Source organism: Lates calcarifer, linkage group LG15 (assembly GCF_001640805.2).
Source record: "Lates calcarifer isolate ASB-BC8 linkage group LG15, TLL_Latcal_v3, whole genome shotgun sequence".
NCBI classification, from domain to species: Eukaryota; Metazoa; Chordata; class Actinopteri; family Centropomidae; genus Lates; species Lates calcarifer.
Window position 1 is genome coordinate 22,442,778 of NC_066847.1, and position 15,877 is coordinate 22,458,654.

General features: G+C 42.0%; 1 protein-coding gene across 16 annotated transcripts in view; it reads right to left on the minus strand.

The window, feature by feature from the left end:
• Window positions 1–15,877, minus strand: part of LOC108890900 (uncharacterized) — a 32,910-nt gene that overhangs the window by 14,191 nt on the left and 2,842 nt on the right. For 5 of the 16 annotated variants that reach the window (XM_018688061.2, XM_051075937.1, XM_018688020.2 and 2 more), the window contains exons 1-14: window positions 14,206–14,340; window positions 6,818–8,106; window positions 6,084–6,377; window positions 5,852–5,956; window positions 5,633–5,751; window positions 5,088–5,306; window positions 4,857–4,944; window positions 4,308–4,460; window positions 3,730–3,827; window positions 3,175–3,347; window positions 2,966–3,082; window positions 1,981–2,238; window positions 1,614–1,736; window positions 642–1,520 (exon numbers count right to left, since the gene is read on the minus strand). In XM_018688061.2, coding sequence (XP_018543577.2) covers window positions 642–1,520; window positions 1,614–1,736; window positions 1,981–2,238; window positions 2,966–3,082; window positions 3,175–3,347; window positions 3,730–3,827; window positions 4,308–4,460; window positions 4,857–4,944; window positions 5,088–5,306; window positions 5,633–5,751; window positions 5,852–5,956; window positions 6,084–6,377; window positions 6,818–8,106; window position 14,206 — 3,916 coding nt within the window. In that variant the 5' untranslated portion in view covers window positions 14,207–14,340. Of the gene's footprint in view, window positions 1–641; window positions 1,521–1,613; window positions 1,737–1,980; window positions 2,239–2,965; window positions 3,083–3,174; window positions 3,348–3,729; window positions 3,828–4,307; window positions 4,461–4,856; window positions 4,945–5,087; window positions 5,307–5,632; window positions 5,752–5,851; window positions 5,957–6,083; window positions 6,378–6,817; window positions 8,107–14,201; window positions 14,357–15,315; window positions 15,478–15,877 lie in introns of those variants that run through there. The other 11 variants (XM_018688035.2, XM_018688003.2, XM_018687975.2 and 8 more) reach the window with 6 other exon arrangements.

Below are 15,877 nucleotides of genomic sequence, written 5' to 3' on the forward strand. Positions count from 1 at the left end.
CTCAACTGTTGTAACCTCAGTCTTTGAGATGATATATTCTCCTTTCACTTGAGCAAGTCCCACAGTGGTAACTAATGTGGAGAGTAACGACATATCTTTGAACTTGGGACTAAACATGCAGTGATAACTTGCAAGAAACAACTTCCAATGTATAGCTATTATTAAGACTGCAAATCCCCAGTGAAGCATCTCTAAAATCTCACTGTAGCTCATGACTGAAAAACAACACTTAAATTGGCCTGGATACATGATGGAAAAAATGAGGGCTGTACGAGTGTCTGAGCCCTGCCCCACCCCCTCCTTTTTTTGCACCGGTAGAACATCTATATCAACCAATACTTTATGTCAGCTTTACTGTCATTACTTCCACTACACTTAGTCAACCTGAATATAACCCAGAACCAAACCCAGTCCTTTAAATGTCACATTTTATTTATAAGCAAAAGGGAAGAGCACCCAAAACAAGCAAGGAACAAACATGTTCACTTCTCCTTTAACTTCAGGTTTTTGTTGAATGTAAAGAGGGTTTTGTGGACTTAAATATGACTGTTCAATGGTAAATGTAAGTGGTACACCAAAAAAAGAAAAAGAGATATTAAAATCTAGAGGTCTGAAGCTGTTCACATAATGACATACTGTACCTGGTGGTTGGAAAACAGCTTTGTATGGAGGGCGGTCAAAAAGTATGAACCAGACATCTTTATCTTCCACCTGAGATTGATCCTCAGCCTGAAGCCTCTCAGTGACCTCTCTCTCAGTTCCCTCCTCCAGTAATTCTGTCTCGCGCCATGTCTCTCGTTTTTCTAACCTCTCCTCTGATGTTACACCAGCCTGTACCTGCATGTCTTCTATATCCTCCTCTTCTTGCCCCCTCTCATCTACAATAGTCACTCTCTTAGTCCTGCTCTCTACCTTATGATATGCCACCACAGAGGTGGTGCCAACGACATCAGGAGAACCAAACTTCTCCTCTACCTCATCTTGCCATTCCTTTTCTATCTGGCGTAGCTTGTCTCTCAAACTGTCATCTAACAGACTCTCATCTGTCACCACTTCTACACTCCTCACCTCAACCTCTTCATCTTCAGGTAACAAGCCTTTTAAAAACACCTGCTTTATTTGCTCCTCCAACTCATCCTCCTCTTCTGTCTCTATCCTCCTCACATATTTCATCACCACTCTTTCTGTTATACCTTCTACTTGTATTTGTTTTTCCCTCTCCAAATCTCCTCCTCCTTCTTCTTCTCTTAATTTGTCTACCTCCTCCTTCCCCAATTCTTCCTCTATTACTTCTTGAAGTCTCTCTGCCAGCTCATCCACTTCTTGGAGCCTTTCCCCCAAATCCCTCACTTCCCTCAGTGTTCTTTCTAAAAGATTTGCCTCCATCAGCTTGTCTACCAAGGTCACTTTTTCCTGAAGCCCCTGAATGACTTGCTTACGGGTCAGTTCCTGCTCATCCTCCTCTTGGAGCTGGAACTGAGCTTGGGGAGAGACTGGGAGGAGCAGAGGTGATGGTGAAACTATGAACCATAAAACATAAAACTTAAGTGTGGTTAATAATGCAGGCTGTTTACAGGTCATACTTTCGCACAGAGTCACAAAAAGAAACTCACATGGTTTTTCAACACTCTCAAGCGAAGGCAGGGTGAAGACTCGGTCAAAGTACAGGAACCAATCGTCTTGCTGTTTCAGCAAAGGTTGTAAAAGCCTATCCAATGAGCTCAAGCTGAGCTTAACTGACAAAATCAGAGAGGCAATACTCAGCACTTTCATACCAAATGAAAAAACTCAATTAAATCTCAAACTGCAAACAGCTGAAAACAAAAAACAGAACAGTGCAGTTTCTATTAAGAGCCTTGGAGGACAATGCAGCATATAAACAGTGCCAGATGCAATCCAACTTTGCAGGGATTGCAGGGTTAGTATTCCTCATTACAAACTGTTAAATAACAATTTGGCAGGTGTTGCAAGTGAAGATACCTGGCTCTTTCACAAAATCAAAAGGTGGGACAAAGGGGAAAGGAGGATGACGATACATCAGATCAGACCACTCGTCCTCCTTTGTCCTCTGCTGCTGCTCATCAGCTGCCAGCTCCTGCCACGGCTGGCTGACCGTCTGGGTGACGGTTTGAGAGCCAGCCTGCCCAGTCTCAGTGTCCTGCCAGGTTACTGTGACTGTCTGAACAGACTGCCCCTCCTCCCAGGACTGACTGAGAGCCTGGTCAGACTCTCCTCTGGCTGTGAAGAGATAACGGGGTGATAGGAGTTATGTAATGTTTTGTCGGAGAGATGACGACCACTGTGAGCGCCTCACAGTGTTTCAAGCGTGTTTTTGGTCAAGCCAGATGCCAAGTATTTGTGTCAGACTAGTCACTAATGTTAGTACAAAGCTGAATGAAAGATGCCTCTCATTCTTCAGACCAAAAACAGTTAAAAAGGAAACTGGCTATAAAAGTTGAGTGTTTAAAGTTCCAGCTTTATACTGTTTTAGTGACAGCCACGGGAGTAGCAATGAGTGAGTCAGTCAGTTAAGACGATGAACATAAAGATACAAGCTACAAGCAAATGACAGTCGTCGTTGTGTAACATATATCAAGCAGCAACCTCTGAAAATGCCAAAAAAAAAAAGAGGAACAGCAGCCTCAAGACTGGAAATGCCCATGTATGGTTTAACATGTGAGGAAACACCTTCTCTTTTTTTCTTCAGTGACCAAAGCTACCCTGGGATCATGCCAGGGAAAGTACAAGGTTGTTGTCATGATCCTTATGTCAGAATAGGTCACTTTCCTGACAACTTAACCATCTGTGTCAAAGCTGAAAGGCAATGTCTTCAAAGGTTGATGGCCATGAAAGCAAATGAGCCAGAAAGGATGGGCATGTTAGATGATGCGATAAGGCTGCTTGTGAGTGAGAATATGCAAATATGCCAAAAAGCGCCGGTGCACTTCCACACAGTTCCTGGTACCTGAGAATTCAACAGAAGGCTGAGGTTTGTCAGATTCCAGCATAAACGACCAGTCATCAGTCTCAGACCTGGTTGATGCTGAGAGCTGTTGCAGAAACTGGAGAGTGTCATCTCCAGCTGCCAGAGTGAAACAAGTCAAGAAAGCAGCTTTAATTACGAGACGCACACGATACAACGATACCAACAGTGGTTCACACGCTTGCACCTACCTCCATCCAGGTTACGGGACAGCCTCTTGCTCGCAGACCGTGTGAAGCGGGGGGCTGGGCGGTCAATCATGGAACTGGCCTGGCGTGTCTGGGCCTGAGTACGCCCGCTGTACCGGAACTTCGAGCCCAAGACGAGGAAGCGACGTGATGAGGGGGGCTCCACTGTTGAAACCCTGAGGGACAGATACAGTTATTTAATTTTCATTCACCCAGCATTTAATCAATTTGACAATTTCATCAAAGTGACATTCACATACCAGAGGTTCAAATATAAATGATATAGCATTGTATCACAGGATTTTGTATTCCCTGCAAATTGGCATTGTTATGTAACAAGGTTAGCAAGAGGTTTGACCTTTATCTTACAAGGAAGAGGTCAGGACCATGGGTATGCAGCTTTTCCTCTGTGGTTAAACTGCCACAGAGCCAATATAGGGATTAAGCCGCAGAGACCAGTTAGCCAATTATCAAGGGGATAGGTAGAACCCGAGAACGACCTCTGTTGCCAGGCAGGGAGGTGTCATTCAGTATACAGCAAGTACAACCTGTTCTTACCTGAAGAAGGTGTGGTGTTCAACACAAACTTTCCACAGTTTCTTTGAGGCTTTGTAGTTGGGCAGTTTGAAGCCTATTGTGCTTTCATACTGCTCTTGCTGTAAATGAAGAAACAAATATAGTGTCAAAGTCAGAATATAGTGAGCTTATGTTGAGGACATTTTTCTGCAGTTCAGCATGAAAAATAATGTATCTCCCACAGCTCTGTTGAATGAACAAACTGTAAATCCTGTCAATTGTCTGTTGTTTGAATTCATCTAGTTCGAACTGATTAACCCAGCTGTGATGTCAAGTTAAATCTGTTGCCAAATATCATATACTATGTGTCCAAAGGATTTACAGGCCCACATCAGTTGCCAAAAGGATAAAAATGATGCAAAATACTACAATGGGATTATAATCCAACAATAGCATCATAAAGCTAATACTAAAGTAATAAATTCAGTAAAAGAATATAAAATAGACTGAAGGAATGGGCCTAGTAAAATGAGTCCATTAGTAAATCCAACAGTCAATTTATAGGTAATTAGTAGAAGTTAATTTTTCACACAGAATGGCAAAAGTAAATTCAGATTTACCTCTGATGGCCGGATTTTGATAAAGAAGCTGCTGCGCTTGTAAGAGATCTTGAGCACTTTGGGCCAAGGGAAACGGTTGATCCTCAGCTTGTCCTTGTAAACCATCAGAGCACTGGAGCAAACCCCCAGTGTAATGTAAACACCATCCAGATCCTGCATAAACAAAAACAATATGAAACAGGTAAAATATTATAGTATAATAATAGTATCACTGCAATCCTCTCACCATAACCATGCACTTCCAATAAACAGCCACTAGGTGGCAGACTTCCTCACACTATGAAGGCTTAGAATTTGAGGTCATGGAGTTTGAAATATTATTAATCTCTCCTTTTTTTGGAAAGGGGGCTGACATCAATTTTGTAATTAAAATTGGGAAGCCTCTGATGTAATTCAAGCATGCAGCTGCAAAATAATGACACGCAATTTAAAAATGAAAGGACTTCAATACTCTATACTTGAACTGAGGACTTTCCATAAAAAACTGCACCACTAGTTATACAATAAACTCTAAGCGTGTAATATAATTAAAAAGAACCATAACCATACCTTGGCTTGGTGCAGATCAACTCCATACATGGCGAGTTTCTTGGCATTTTCCAGAAACAACATGTCTGCTTGAGCTGGACTCATTGACCTGAAAATACACAAATGAGAAGAGTCTTTTGAAAGATATCGTTTCTTGTTTGGATTATGTGAAGGACTGAAGTTGCAGAAGCCCTGTACAGTTTCTATGATTGCTCTATGTTGTTCCAATCAGTGCCCATTCCCTGTTATTACCTGTATGTTCGGTGCAGCTCCATCACTTTGTCCTCCAGCTCTTTGCTTTGCCCGGGGGCCAGGTTCAGATCCTTTACATAGTCTGTTCCATGGACCTCTGGATCATACTCCCCAAGCTCTGACTGGGCTGTGTAGGAGCCCAGCAGGGATAGTGTGACAAAGGAACAGGGAAGAACACCATGCATAATGTCCTTCCTCAGCTGGAGACACAGAAAGTACCTGGAAAAGATGGGAAAGAAAAAATAAGCTCACTTATGAAGACATAAAAACTTTATCCTTCATTTCATGATGGATAATACAATACTGTAGTGACAACATTTTTAGAAATACATGCTTTCTTAAGTTAGAAGGCTGAGAAGGCTCTCATGTCTGCAAGCTAAATATGAGGCTAAAGCAAATAGGTGCCCCCCTGCTTTCAGTCTGTATGCTAAGCTAAGCTAACTGGCTGCTTGCTCAAGCTTTATATTTAACAAACAGGCAATAGAAAGGGCCTTGGCAGATTTTCCAAAATGGTAAACAATTCCTTTAACACTAGAGGCATTCACCTGGTGAGGTCTTCAGTAAGCTGTGCTGGATCAGGAGGGTAGAACTTCACATTGAAAGTAAACTCATAGACAGCACCTGAAACCTGTTTCCGGATCTCTTTTGCGGGCTCCAACCATGTCTGCAGAAAATGAGGAAAAAAAATACTACCTGCTCATCACAACCACTCTCTAGTCAGTGTCATGTAAAATATCTCGTTCGGCGGAGAAAAAGCAGCCTACCTTGCTGGTTGGGGTTTCCCAGTTAGCGAGGCCAAAGTAATCTTTCTCCAGCAGGTTGACATGGTCACACACCTTTGTCAAAAGTTCCTGGCCTTTAGCATGTTTCTAAATGATGAAGAGAGAGACAGGCAGAGAGACAGACAGCGGAGGAGAGAGGTATTTTTCAGTCCTCACAACAATTTAATGTTTAACTGGAGTGACAGAACATACTGTACTTTCAGAGGTCTCTTACATCAAGCTCACACTCAAACTGAGTGTCATCCAGTAAGGTGACTTTGCATTGCATGGTTTTCTGACGTTTGGAGCCTTTCGCCTCCTCGGTCTTCTTCTCTGTCTTCTTTTCTTTTGCAGGCTTCTCCTTCTTCCCCTCCTTCTTCCCCTCCTCCTTTGCCTTTTCCTCTTCTTTGACTTCTTTCTCCTGTTCTGCTGGTTCTCCCTCCTTTTTCTCTGTGTCCTCCTTTGCTTCTTCCACTACCTCAGGCTCCTTCTTTATGCCAGCTTCTTCCTTGTTTTCCTCTGGAGCTGGCTGGTAGAGTCAACACAAGACATTTGTCAAATACAGATGAAAAGGACGTGATGTACTTCATTTTTGGAAATGATGACAGTGCTATAAATAAAACTACAGATCTTGAGTAAACAGCAAATATACTCTTATTGATACTAGCTCTAGTTCAAGGCAGCATGGGTCCTTTTTGTTTTAGACCAGGCATTCAGCTCAACCCAGCACTTACTTTGGCTGAGCAAGCTGTCCACATTATTAAAAATTCATTAGAAAGGAAAAAAAACTCTCTACTACTATTAAATCTGCAGAATGAATTTATATCCAGGAAAACTCTATTTTCTGTGTATCTGCAGAAAACTGACTTCATGTTGACACAAGAGTGGTATCAATGTTCATCTTACTCAAGCAAGAAAGCAAATAATCACTTATCTGAGTGAAGGGTAATATCCGTCAGTCACACTTACCTGCGCCTCTGTGCTGCTTATTGAGTGCTGATCAGGAGCCTGTTCAGTGTCTGGTTCAGTTTTAAGCTCAGGCTCCGGAGCAGCAATCGGCGCTTTCACCCGCTCCTCACTTGGCCCTTTCTTTCCTTTGTTCTTCCCTTTCTCTTTTTTCTTCCCTTTTTCCTCTTCTTTCTTCTGCTTTTCCTCTGTCTTTTCCTCCTCCTCTTCCGTCTTCTTTGCCTCTTCTTTCTCCTTCTCCTCCTCTTTCTTTTTTAACTCCTCCTTTGGTTTCTCCTCCTCTTTCTTTTTCGTCTTCTCCTCTTTCGCTTTCTCCTCCTCTTTCTTCTTGGCCTTTTCCTCCTCTTTCTTCTTTGCTTTTTCCGCCTCTCTGGCTTTTTCTTCTTCTTTCTTCTTTGTCTTCTCCTCTTCTCTCTTCTTTACCCTTTCTTCTTCCTCTGCTTTCCTCTTTGCTTTTTCCTCTTCCTTCTTCTTTATCTTTTCTTCTTTTTCTTTCTTCTTCGCCACCTTCTTGTCAATTTTTTCCTCCTCTTTCTTTCCGGCTTCTGCCCCCTTGTCTTTAACTTCAGCAGTCTCCTTCTTCTCTTCTTCTTTAGTCACCAATTTTTCCTCCTTCTTTTCTACAGTCTGCTGTGCTTTCTCCTCTTCTTTTTGCTCCTCTTTCTTTTTCACCTTTTCCTCTTCCTTTTTCTCCTCGTCCTTTTTCACTTTCTCCTCATCCTTCTCCTCTACTTTCTTCTTGGCTTCTTTCTTTTTCTTTTTACTGCCCTTTTTCTCGACTTTTTCTTCTTCTTTCTTTTTATCCTCTTTTTCTTCTACTTTTTCCTCTTTCTTTTTCACTTCTTTCACCTCAGATTTGTCCTCCTCTGCTTTTGTGTCTTTCTCTTCACTTTTCACCTCTTCCACCTTCTCCGCTTCTGCCTTGTCAGTTTTTTCCTCTTTGTCTGCCTTTTCCTCTCTGGCTTTCTCTGCCTCAAACCCCTCTCCCTCAGAGCACTGCGAGCGGCGTTTGAGGAAAGACGAAAAGAGGCGAGACAGGCCTTTGCCAGCAGAGGTCCGGGTACGAGGCTTCAGCTGCTCCTCCTCGGGGGAAGTAGCTACGTCAGCAGGCCCAGGCTCAGAGGCCTGCTCCTGGGCCTTCTTGCTCGACTGCTCCCCCACCGGCTGGGACGCTGCCGCTTCTGACTTCTGTTTGCTCTCTGGTTCGGGTTCAGGCTCGGCGCCGCTGGCCTTCTGCTTGCCCTCAGTGTCCGCCTCACTCACTGCACTTGCCTCTGTTGTCATGGTAGCCACTGGGAAGGAGAACAGACGAGAGTCAGAGATGGGGAAAGGTCACGGTGCTGTACAGAGTGTGACAGTGCACAGCACGGCTATACTTGGAACACAACAAACAAGATTAGGAGCACTAGACTATTAGCCTGTGTGTAGGAAACCTTACGTTTCACTTTGCTGTGAATGGCAAGCAAATGTAATATATATGGATTGTACTACTGATATTTATGATCACTAAATCACTAATGTTTATTCTCAAGGACTATGATACACAACTAAAGCAGAAGAAAAACATACAATATTCCCCTTTTTATATCACTGTAAGTGAATATCTTTTATTTTGTGACTGTTGATCGGATAAAAGACACAATCATAGATCAAACAATTAATCTATTAATCAAGAAAATAATAAGCAGATTAATAGATACTGAAAATAAGTTAGTTACAGCTCTCCAAACAAAAAAACATGTTGTGTTAAATCCTAAATGACAAAAAAGAACAATTTTTTTGATCATGTATCTCAATATGCAACAGTATCTTTTATCGTGCAAATAGAGTAATCTGTATGCACACCTCATTATTCTCACTTAATATTCTATCATTTATCTCATCAAGTGCAATTTACCATATGCAATTTGTAAAATAAGTCATTTACATCACTGTTTAAATTTATCGTTGGCTGCCAACTCTGAGCATAACTGAGACTCATTCCATAAAACATGAAGCCAACTGCCACCCACAGATTATATTCTAACGCAAACACACAACACGTACTCACATATACACAAACATCACTTGATCAGACAATAGCCTTCCTTGTTGAAAGAGTGTCTGTGTCTACATGGAGTTCTGAGGGCAAGCTCACAACGATGCCTATCACAGACTCATTAAATCTCACTGACACAAAGGAGGCATTTTTCTCTGGAGCTGCCTATTAGCACCGCCTGGATCATCCTTGCCAAGCATGCCTGGCTCCTCATCTTGCACACGCCCATCCTGCATAGGTCAACTGAGGCATCAACATACACACAGAAAGAGGACTGGGCGATGGGATGATGTATATCATGAGATGGATATAAAAGTTGTCAACTCTCAGAGATTTCTTAATTCTGTTTATAGCGATGCAGCTATTTCATTAAAATTTGGATTAGGCCATTGTGAGTGGTAGTGCAAACCAATGGGTGGGACTGGTCTATTGTAATATGGGAATTTGCATAATTTTTGCATAAATGTGATGATGAATATCATGTGTTTAATTTGCTGGATTAGTCAAAAACAGAAATTCATGTCTGGTTGTTTTATGCATAAACAGTTCTCAAAAAGATTTTCAATTTACAGGATCTAAAATTACTTATTAGAGCCCGACTGAACCAACATTAACTTAGATATACTAATATCATCATATACATCACCCAATCAGTAAGAAGAATTTGGAGTACAGAAATGCTGCTTTTTATTCACACGTTGGTCATGTTGGATTGAAAAACAAGTTTAAAGGATCCTTTTGAAAATGTCTGCTGTGTGATTTAAAAAAAAACAAACAAAAAAAAACATTACAAGCAGCCACTATATCATTAATTGTTGAAGTGGCGTTTGTAAAATTTCTTAGAAAATTTGTATCCAATCAGGTGATTCAAAGTTACAGTACAGGGGCCTTGGAGTTTAACAAACACGACTTTGGTTCACTGGTGTGGCAGCGAGAGGACCAATGGGGTAAATTTGGAAACTTCTATCCACCTGATTAAATCACACAACTGACTGAAATACACTGCAGGTATTATGCAATCACACACACCTCTCCCAAGTGAGATATATCAGTTACAGTGGCTCACATCACAATCAATTTCTAACATCAATGAGACTGATATGCATCCTGTCTGGACTGGGCCTTGTCTAATTGGTGACTAATGATGGCTGTGTTTGTCTCTTCCATATGTAGTTCAAGTCCCACCCTGTCATGGGGGAGGGGAAATGCTAGACAAGCAGGCAGGCCAATCTTCCAGATGTACAGGGCCGCCCAAAAGGGTGCAGCCTGGCCCTCTATACCATACACTTCCCAGTGGCACTACAGGACAGCAGGAGAGGAGGAGGGGGTACGCACACAGACCAAATCCTCTTTAGCCCTCCCATTGTTTGTGTCCAGTGACCAATAACTGTGCTGCACACTATTACTAATCCTGCCTACCCTTCCCCCCACAGGACCCCCCATAGGCATATTCCCTAGGTCACCACACACACACATATATACACACACACACACACCGGTATGCATCAATGCTCACTGGCTCCTCTGGGTATTTTAATGCTCCGTCATCTCAATTCTGATTGTCAGGAAACAGACATGCTCCTAATGGACCAGCTGAGCTTGTGTCTGCTGCCTCCTCCATTTTGTGTTGCCTATCTAACATCTCTGCTATCAGCCAGCTGAGCAGGACTAACCTGCATCGCGACTGATTGAGACAGCAGCAGCCACATTACAGGATCTCTCAATACAGCATCAATCTCTCATAATATGAAGCATATTTCTTTTTTGATGTGGAGGTAATTAGAAGAAATATAGCTGCATTGTAAAAAAAAAAAAAAAAAAAAATCTGCCCTCGATACTACATAATTAGTGTCTCTAATGAGCTAAATTATAGATGAAGTAGGCCACCCTCTAGCAAGAGTGAGCTCACATGGAGCTGAGGATCAGGTGCAAACGCCATGGCTGGAGTTGAATCAGAATCTGATTTAAAGTTTATATGACTTGTAATTGAATTTAATGTTCCCACAAGCAGATAATTTGAAATTTGAAGAGCTTTGATTACACTCAGATGATTGAAGTGATTGAAGAAGAATGAGACCACATTTAAATTAACTTTGGGGGATCAAATGACAAGCGTTTGGGGGGAAATTCAATATTTTATACGTTTAAATTTAAAGATCATTAACAGTGTAAGCTGCAGTTTATTAACAGCTCTCAATAAAATTATGCAATATAGTTTGATTTGATGCCAACCCAATGCCATAACTGCTACTAAAACCAGAACTTACTCAAGCCATCAGGTTTAAAAAGACATTTTCAGTAATTTGTCTAGATACCAAAGGCTTCATATATTTGCCAGTGATGCTGCAGTGCTGCTGCTGTGTGTGTATATGTGTATGATGAAATGAGATGAGAGAGCTGAATGAGAAAGAGCTTGCAGAGAAGAAGGAGGAGGTATAGTATATAAATAGCTACATGTGCTCAGGATGCAGGGACTCATTAGTTAGCCTTTACAGACAAGCTCATATCTATTTCTGTTCATGGTGTACTGCACACAACACGCACATGTACATGTGCATACATGTGTGCACAGCCACAAATACACACACTACTAAATTTAAAACCTACTTTTTAAGATAGCAGAAGAAGATGTCATTTATTTTGAATAAATTCACTGCCCTTTCCTCACTAATAATGGTCACTGACTGACAAGTAACACGAGTTCCAAAATAACTTTACCTTGTAAGAATACTAGGACATAAAGAAAGCATGTTTCCTGAGCACGGAGAGAGGGCTTAAGGAATTAGAGGGAGTTTAGAGTTAATCAGCCCCCAAGTGACCAAGTAAGATTATCTCCATCTATCTACCTGTCTACAGTATCTATCTCACTGTCTCCCTCCACTCTGTCTCTCTCTTTCTCTCTCTCTCTCTCTCTCTCTCTGGGTGTGCGTGCATCTGTTTGTGTGTGTGGGAGAGGGAGAAGAGCTGGCAGAAGCACAGTGGCGGTCAGCTGTGCTGATTCATGGTTTTATGTGGGGCCCCGCCTACCTGGCTGAAAATCAACAGAAATGAACTGAAGGCCAGGATATCAGTCCTCTGGCCGCATGGTGGCTCCTATTAACCTCTCTAAGTAAACACAGACACACATGCCAACATACACGCTAACACGTGCCTGGCTAAACTGTTCGTATGTTAACGCACACAAGCCTGCCCAGCAACATCATCAACACACACAAAATACATGTACTTCTTTTTAAGTGAATTTTAAAAAGAGGTCAAATTTTGAATGAAACACTGTGACACCATCTCTCTCTGTATGAACTGGGGGATAGTCATCCAAAAGGTTTTAGGCTACAGAGGTTCATCTGAGTCTAGTTCTCTGTGTAAATCTATACCAAACCCAGTTCTTAACTAATCAATACACACAGATGGTCTGTGGGCCTGCTGCTGTAACATGAACCAACATGGGAAAAGAATGAAGTAGCTTGATTGATTTACTGTGGTCACCCTGAAAGCAATTCTGAATCCATTTCTAACATCACCTCAGCAAAAGCCCACTGAAGGAACAGTCTATCTGTCCATCAGTGCACAATATGAAAGGAGTGTTATTTCTTATGTTGGATACACATAAAATGTTGAATACATTGTCAAATATACTACATTGTAAAATGTATTTGTTAAAGGATCTAAAGGGGATACTGTCCTGTTACTCAATTTACTATATTGAAATGACATAATTCTGCAATTTGATCTTAGAATTATTTGTGTAAAGATGACGTTTGCTTTTTTTTCTTTTTCTTTTTTTTTTTTTTTTTTACATGTAGTCAAATCCATACACTCCCTCATTCATGGAGAAAAGAGCACAGGAATCTGTTGTGGAGTCTGTTGACTATTTAGTAATGCTCACACAACAGAGTAGTAGTCTAACTGCACGAGTGCATCATAACTCCCAAAAGAGGATTAACACCAGGGAGCTCTTCTGGGACCTCTGTGACCTCACTCTCACACAGCAGAGCCAAAAACATCCTTCAGCATCACTTCAGCAGCTCTGAGTTCACAACACTGCTGATTCAGCGGTAAAGCGGACCCCGAGCACCCGGGTCTTATCTCTGTCATTTTTTAACCTCTGTGTTTACTTCTGTTACTCATGCAGGCGAGCAACTTGCTAGTCCAACTGCATTAATGCCGCTTCTGTCTCCCTCTCATCCTTCCGACGTCATATCTGCAGCGCTTCATAAAAGATTATCTGACTATATATATCCAGCAGTATCATCAATGGAGATGAGGCTTATTGGATGATCGTTTCTATTAAGTGCGTTATGGGTAGTACAGGCATGTGCGCGCACAGGGGTGAAGACACACATTCACATATGTCGCCCTCCAGCGCAGATGGATATTTTTAACCCATATGCTCCTCTTGGGGTAGAAAGCAAGTCACGTCAAGCAGAAAATGAAATCCAAAAGCAGAGCCATCTCAGAAATAGAAAAAAAGCAACACACATCTCAGCAGACACATTCTTGGAAATGGCAGTAACACACCTCACAGGGAAACATTTAAGACCAATAACATGCCGAGACAAGGAGACACATATACATCGCCTGGAACAATAAGTATTTAACATATGTATAACTTAGGGTACTGAAATAAGACAATCATGTCAACTCCTGTCAGTTCATAGTGTTAACTTGGGATTTTGCAATCTTCTGCATTATACTGAATGTTATCAAGCCTCTATACTGGACCTAATGTGAAGATATGTGAAGATAGGAGGCATTGAGGCTGAGCAGAAAACATGTTTTTTTTTTTTTCTATACAGTTATTATTCATCATAATTTACCAAATTTTGTTGGGCATTACATGACTCACCAATACTAACAGCAATGGTAATATCGCCTGCTGCGTGTAGTCTTGATACAAAAAACCAAACTATCTTGCAAAAGTGACTGCTTATGTTTAAATTGTGCGCCCTCTTTTAGCAGCGTGATCACTTGCATGCCCATTCATTTTCACAAAAACAACTCGCACACATGACAAAAACACAACGCTGCCTCCGCTAATACGGACCACTTTTGATTCACGGGGATGATGTTATACAGCCTGTTTTAAATTGGGTAATCTTAAGGGCAAATAATTTTAATCTGCGTTAACAAATCGTCCTTTTAATATCGCACGATAATACGACTTCAATTTCCAACTTTTTTATTTTATTTTATCAATTATACCGCTAAAGTGTAATAGGCTGCATCGGGCCAACGTGCCAGGGTATTTAAACAATCTGTGTATGAAAATGGCGCCGAATGTACAACAAAACAAATAAACACTAACTCATCCTCGTCGCGCGAGGAACATGAATCTTAAATTTGGCTTACCTACTCTAGGATTAGCATCAATTGGAGAGGAAACGGCGCAAAATCCGACAAAATCCTATATTCCGCACGTTCAGAGGAGAAACAATGTTGCGGAGCTACACATGCTTTGTTGTGCTGAAGGTGTCCGATGCTCGTAAAGGGGTGGAGTCTCACTCACTAAGGCTTGAGACTTGAGTTTGACCAACTGAGAGCCGACCAGCGTGCCTCACACAACCGCATGCCGAGGTGGAGGAGATGGACATAACTTTAATGTGATGCTGATTGAAGCTGCTCCATGCCTTTAAATATGAATCTGAGTGTGTGTTACAGAAATACTGATTCAACAGGAAAACGGTGCAGTAATCTGAAGCCTGGAAACACAAAAGTAACCCACAACTGTTAAAATCTACAATAAATGACAAGATTTCTACCATCATTAGTGTTTCTCTGCTAATGACAGGAAATATTTATATTAGTTGTCCATTTTTAATTCACAACTCATCACTATGTTGGAACAATACACTGAGCCTTATTACAAAAAAAAAATCCCCAACAGGCATGGAAGAAGGCGTGCCAAAGAGTACAGTTATTAACACAGTACAATGTCCAGAAAGAGGAGGGAGGCAGAGAGGCAACAGGAACACTCCTGAGAGATCTTGCCCAGCCCTTTTGAAGCCGCAACGTGGTGCATTCATGTGCACAGTCTGAGCGTGTCAGGACTACGACCAGGATCCAATTGGTGTGACACTGAAAACGGGCACAGTTTCAAATTCACGAAGAAAGAAGCACCAGCTGAAAATGACACATCCAGCAACATGTCTAAATCTAAAAATCTGAAAACAAACCAGCTCACAACATGTGCGTCTGATGATGTGCACGCACGTACACACAAGCTGTCTTTATGGACCCCGGCATGGTCCCCGCCCATCTGCCTGACCCCATTAGGGCCATACGGCTCACAGGCAGAAAAGGGGGGGGTGAAAGGGGGAGTACGGAGGTTCATTATTCCCTAAATCACATGGGTAAAGCCACCGTCACCTTTGTCTCACAGAGACAAGTTCATGTGGCATGTACAGCAGTGTCACATGTCATTTCTGAGCAATTTATCTGCTACTAATTGAAGAAAAAGTCTTACCAGTGTAAAGATTACTCCACAAATCTGATGATTTAGATTGCTATAGAGTCCAAAGCAGTTAACGAGACACGAGAGGCGCCAAGTGATAGAGAGGAAACAGAAAATACCTCTGTAGCACAGTAACAGTCGATTATGCCATTTTTTTCTCTTTAGACTTTGACCGCATAGCAAAGTGACAACACATCAGCAGCACAAAAGAGCGCTCAGACTGGTGGTTAAACATTTACTGAAACACAGCGCATTAACAGGCAGTATCTGACTTTTGGATGTAGTTAATTTGTGCAGTTTCTGTGTCCTCTGCTTTAGTTTCGGATGGAATGAGCAAGTCAGGAAGACAGAGGAAGAGCGGGGGGGAGAGAAACAAAGACTATATGATGAAGTGACTCGCATTGCCTCCAGTTGCTTAGGAACCCCTGCCCTGCCCTGTGCCTACTGCATGGAGCAGGTGTCGAGCTGGACCCAGGAGAGGGAGGAGAGACAGAAGAGAGAGGGGAGGAGAAGAGGAGCAGCAGCACTCACAGACCCACAGTCCCCTGAGACAGTGACAGACTGGAACCACAGA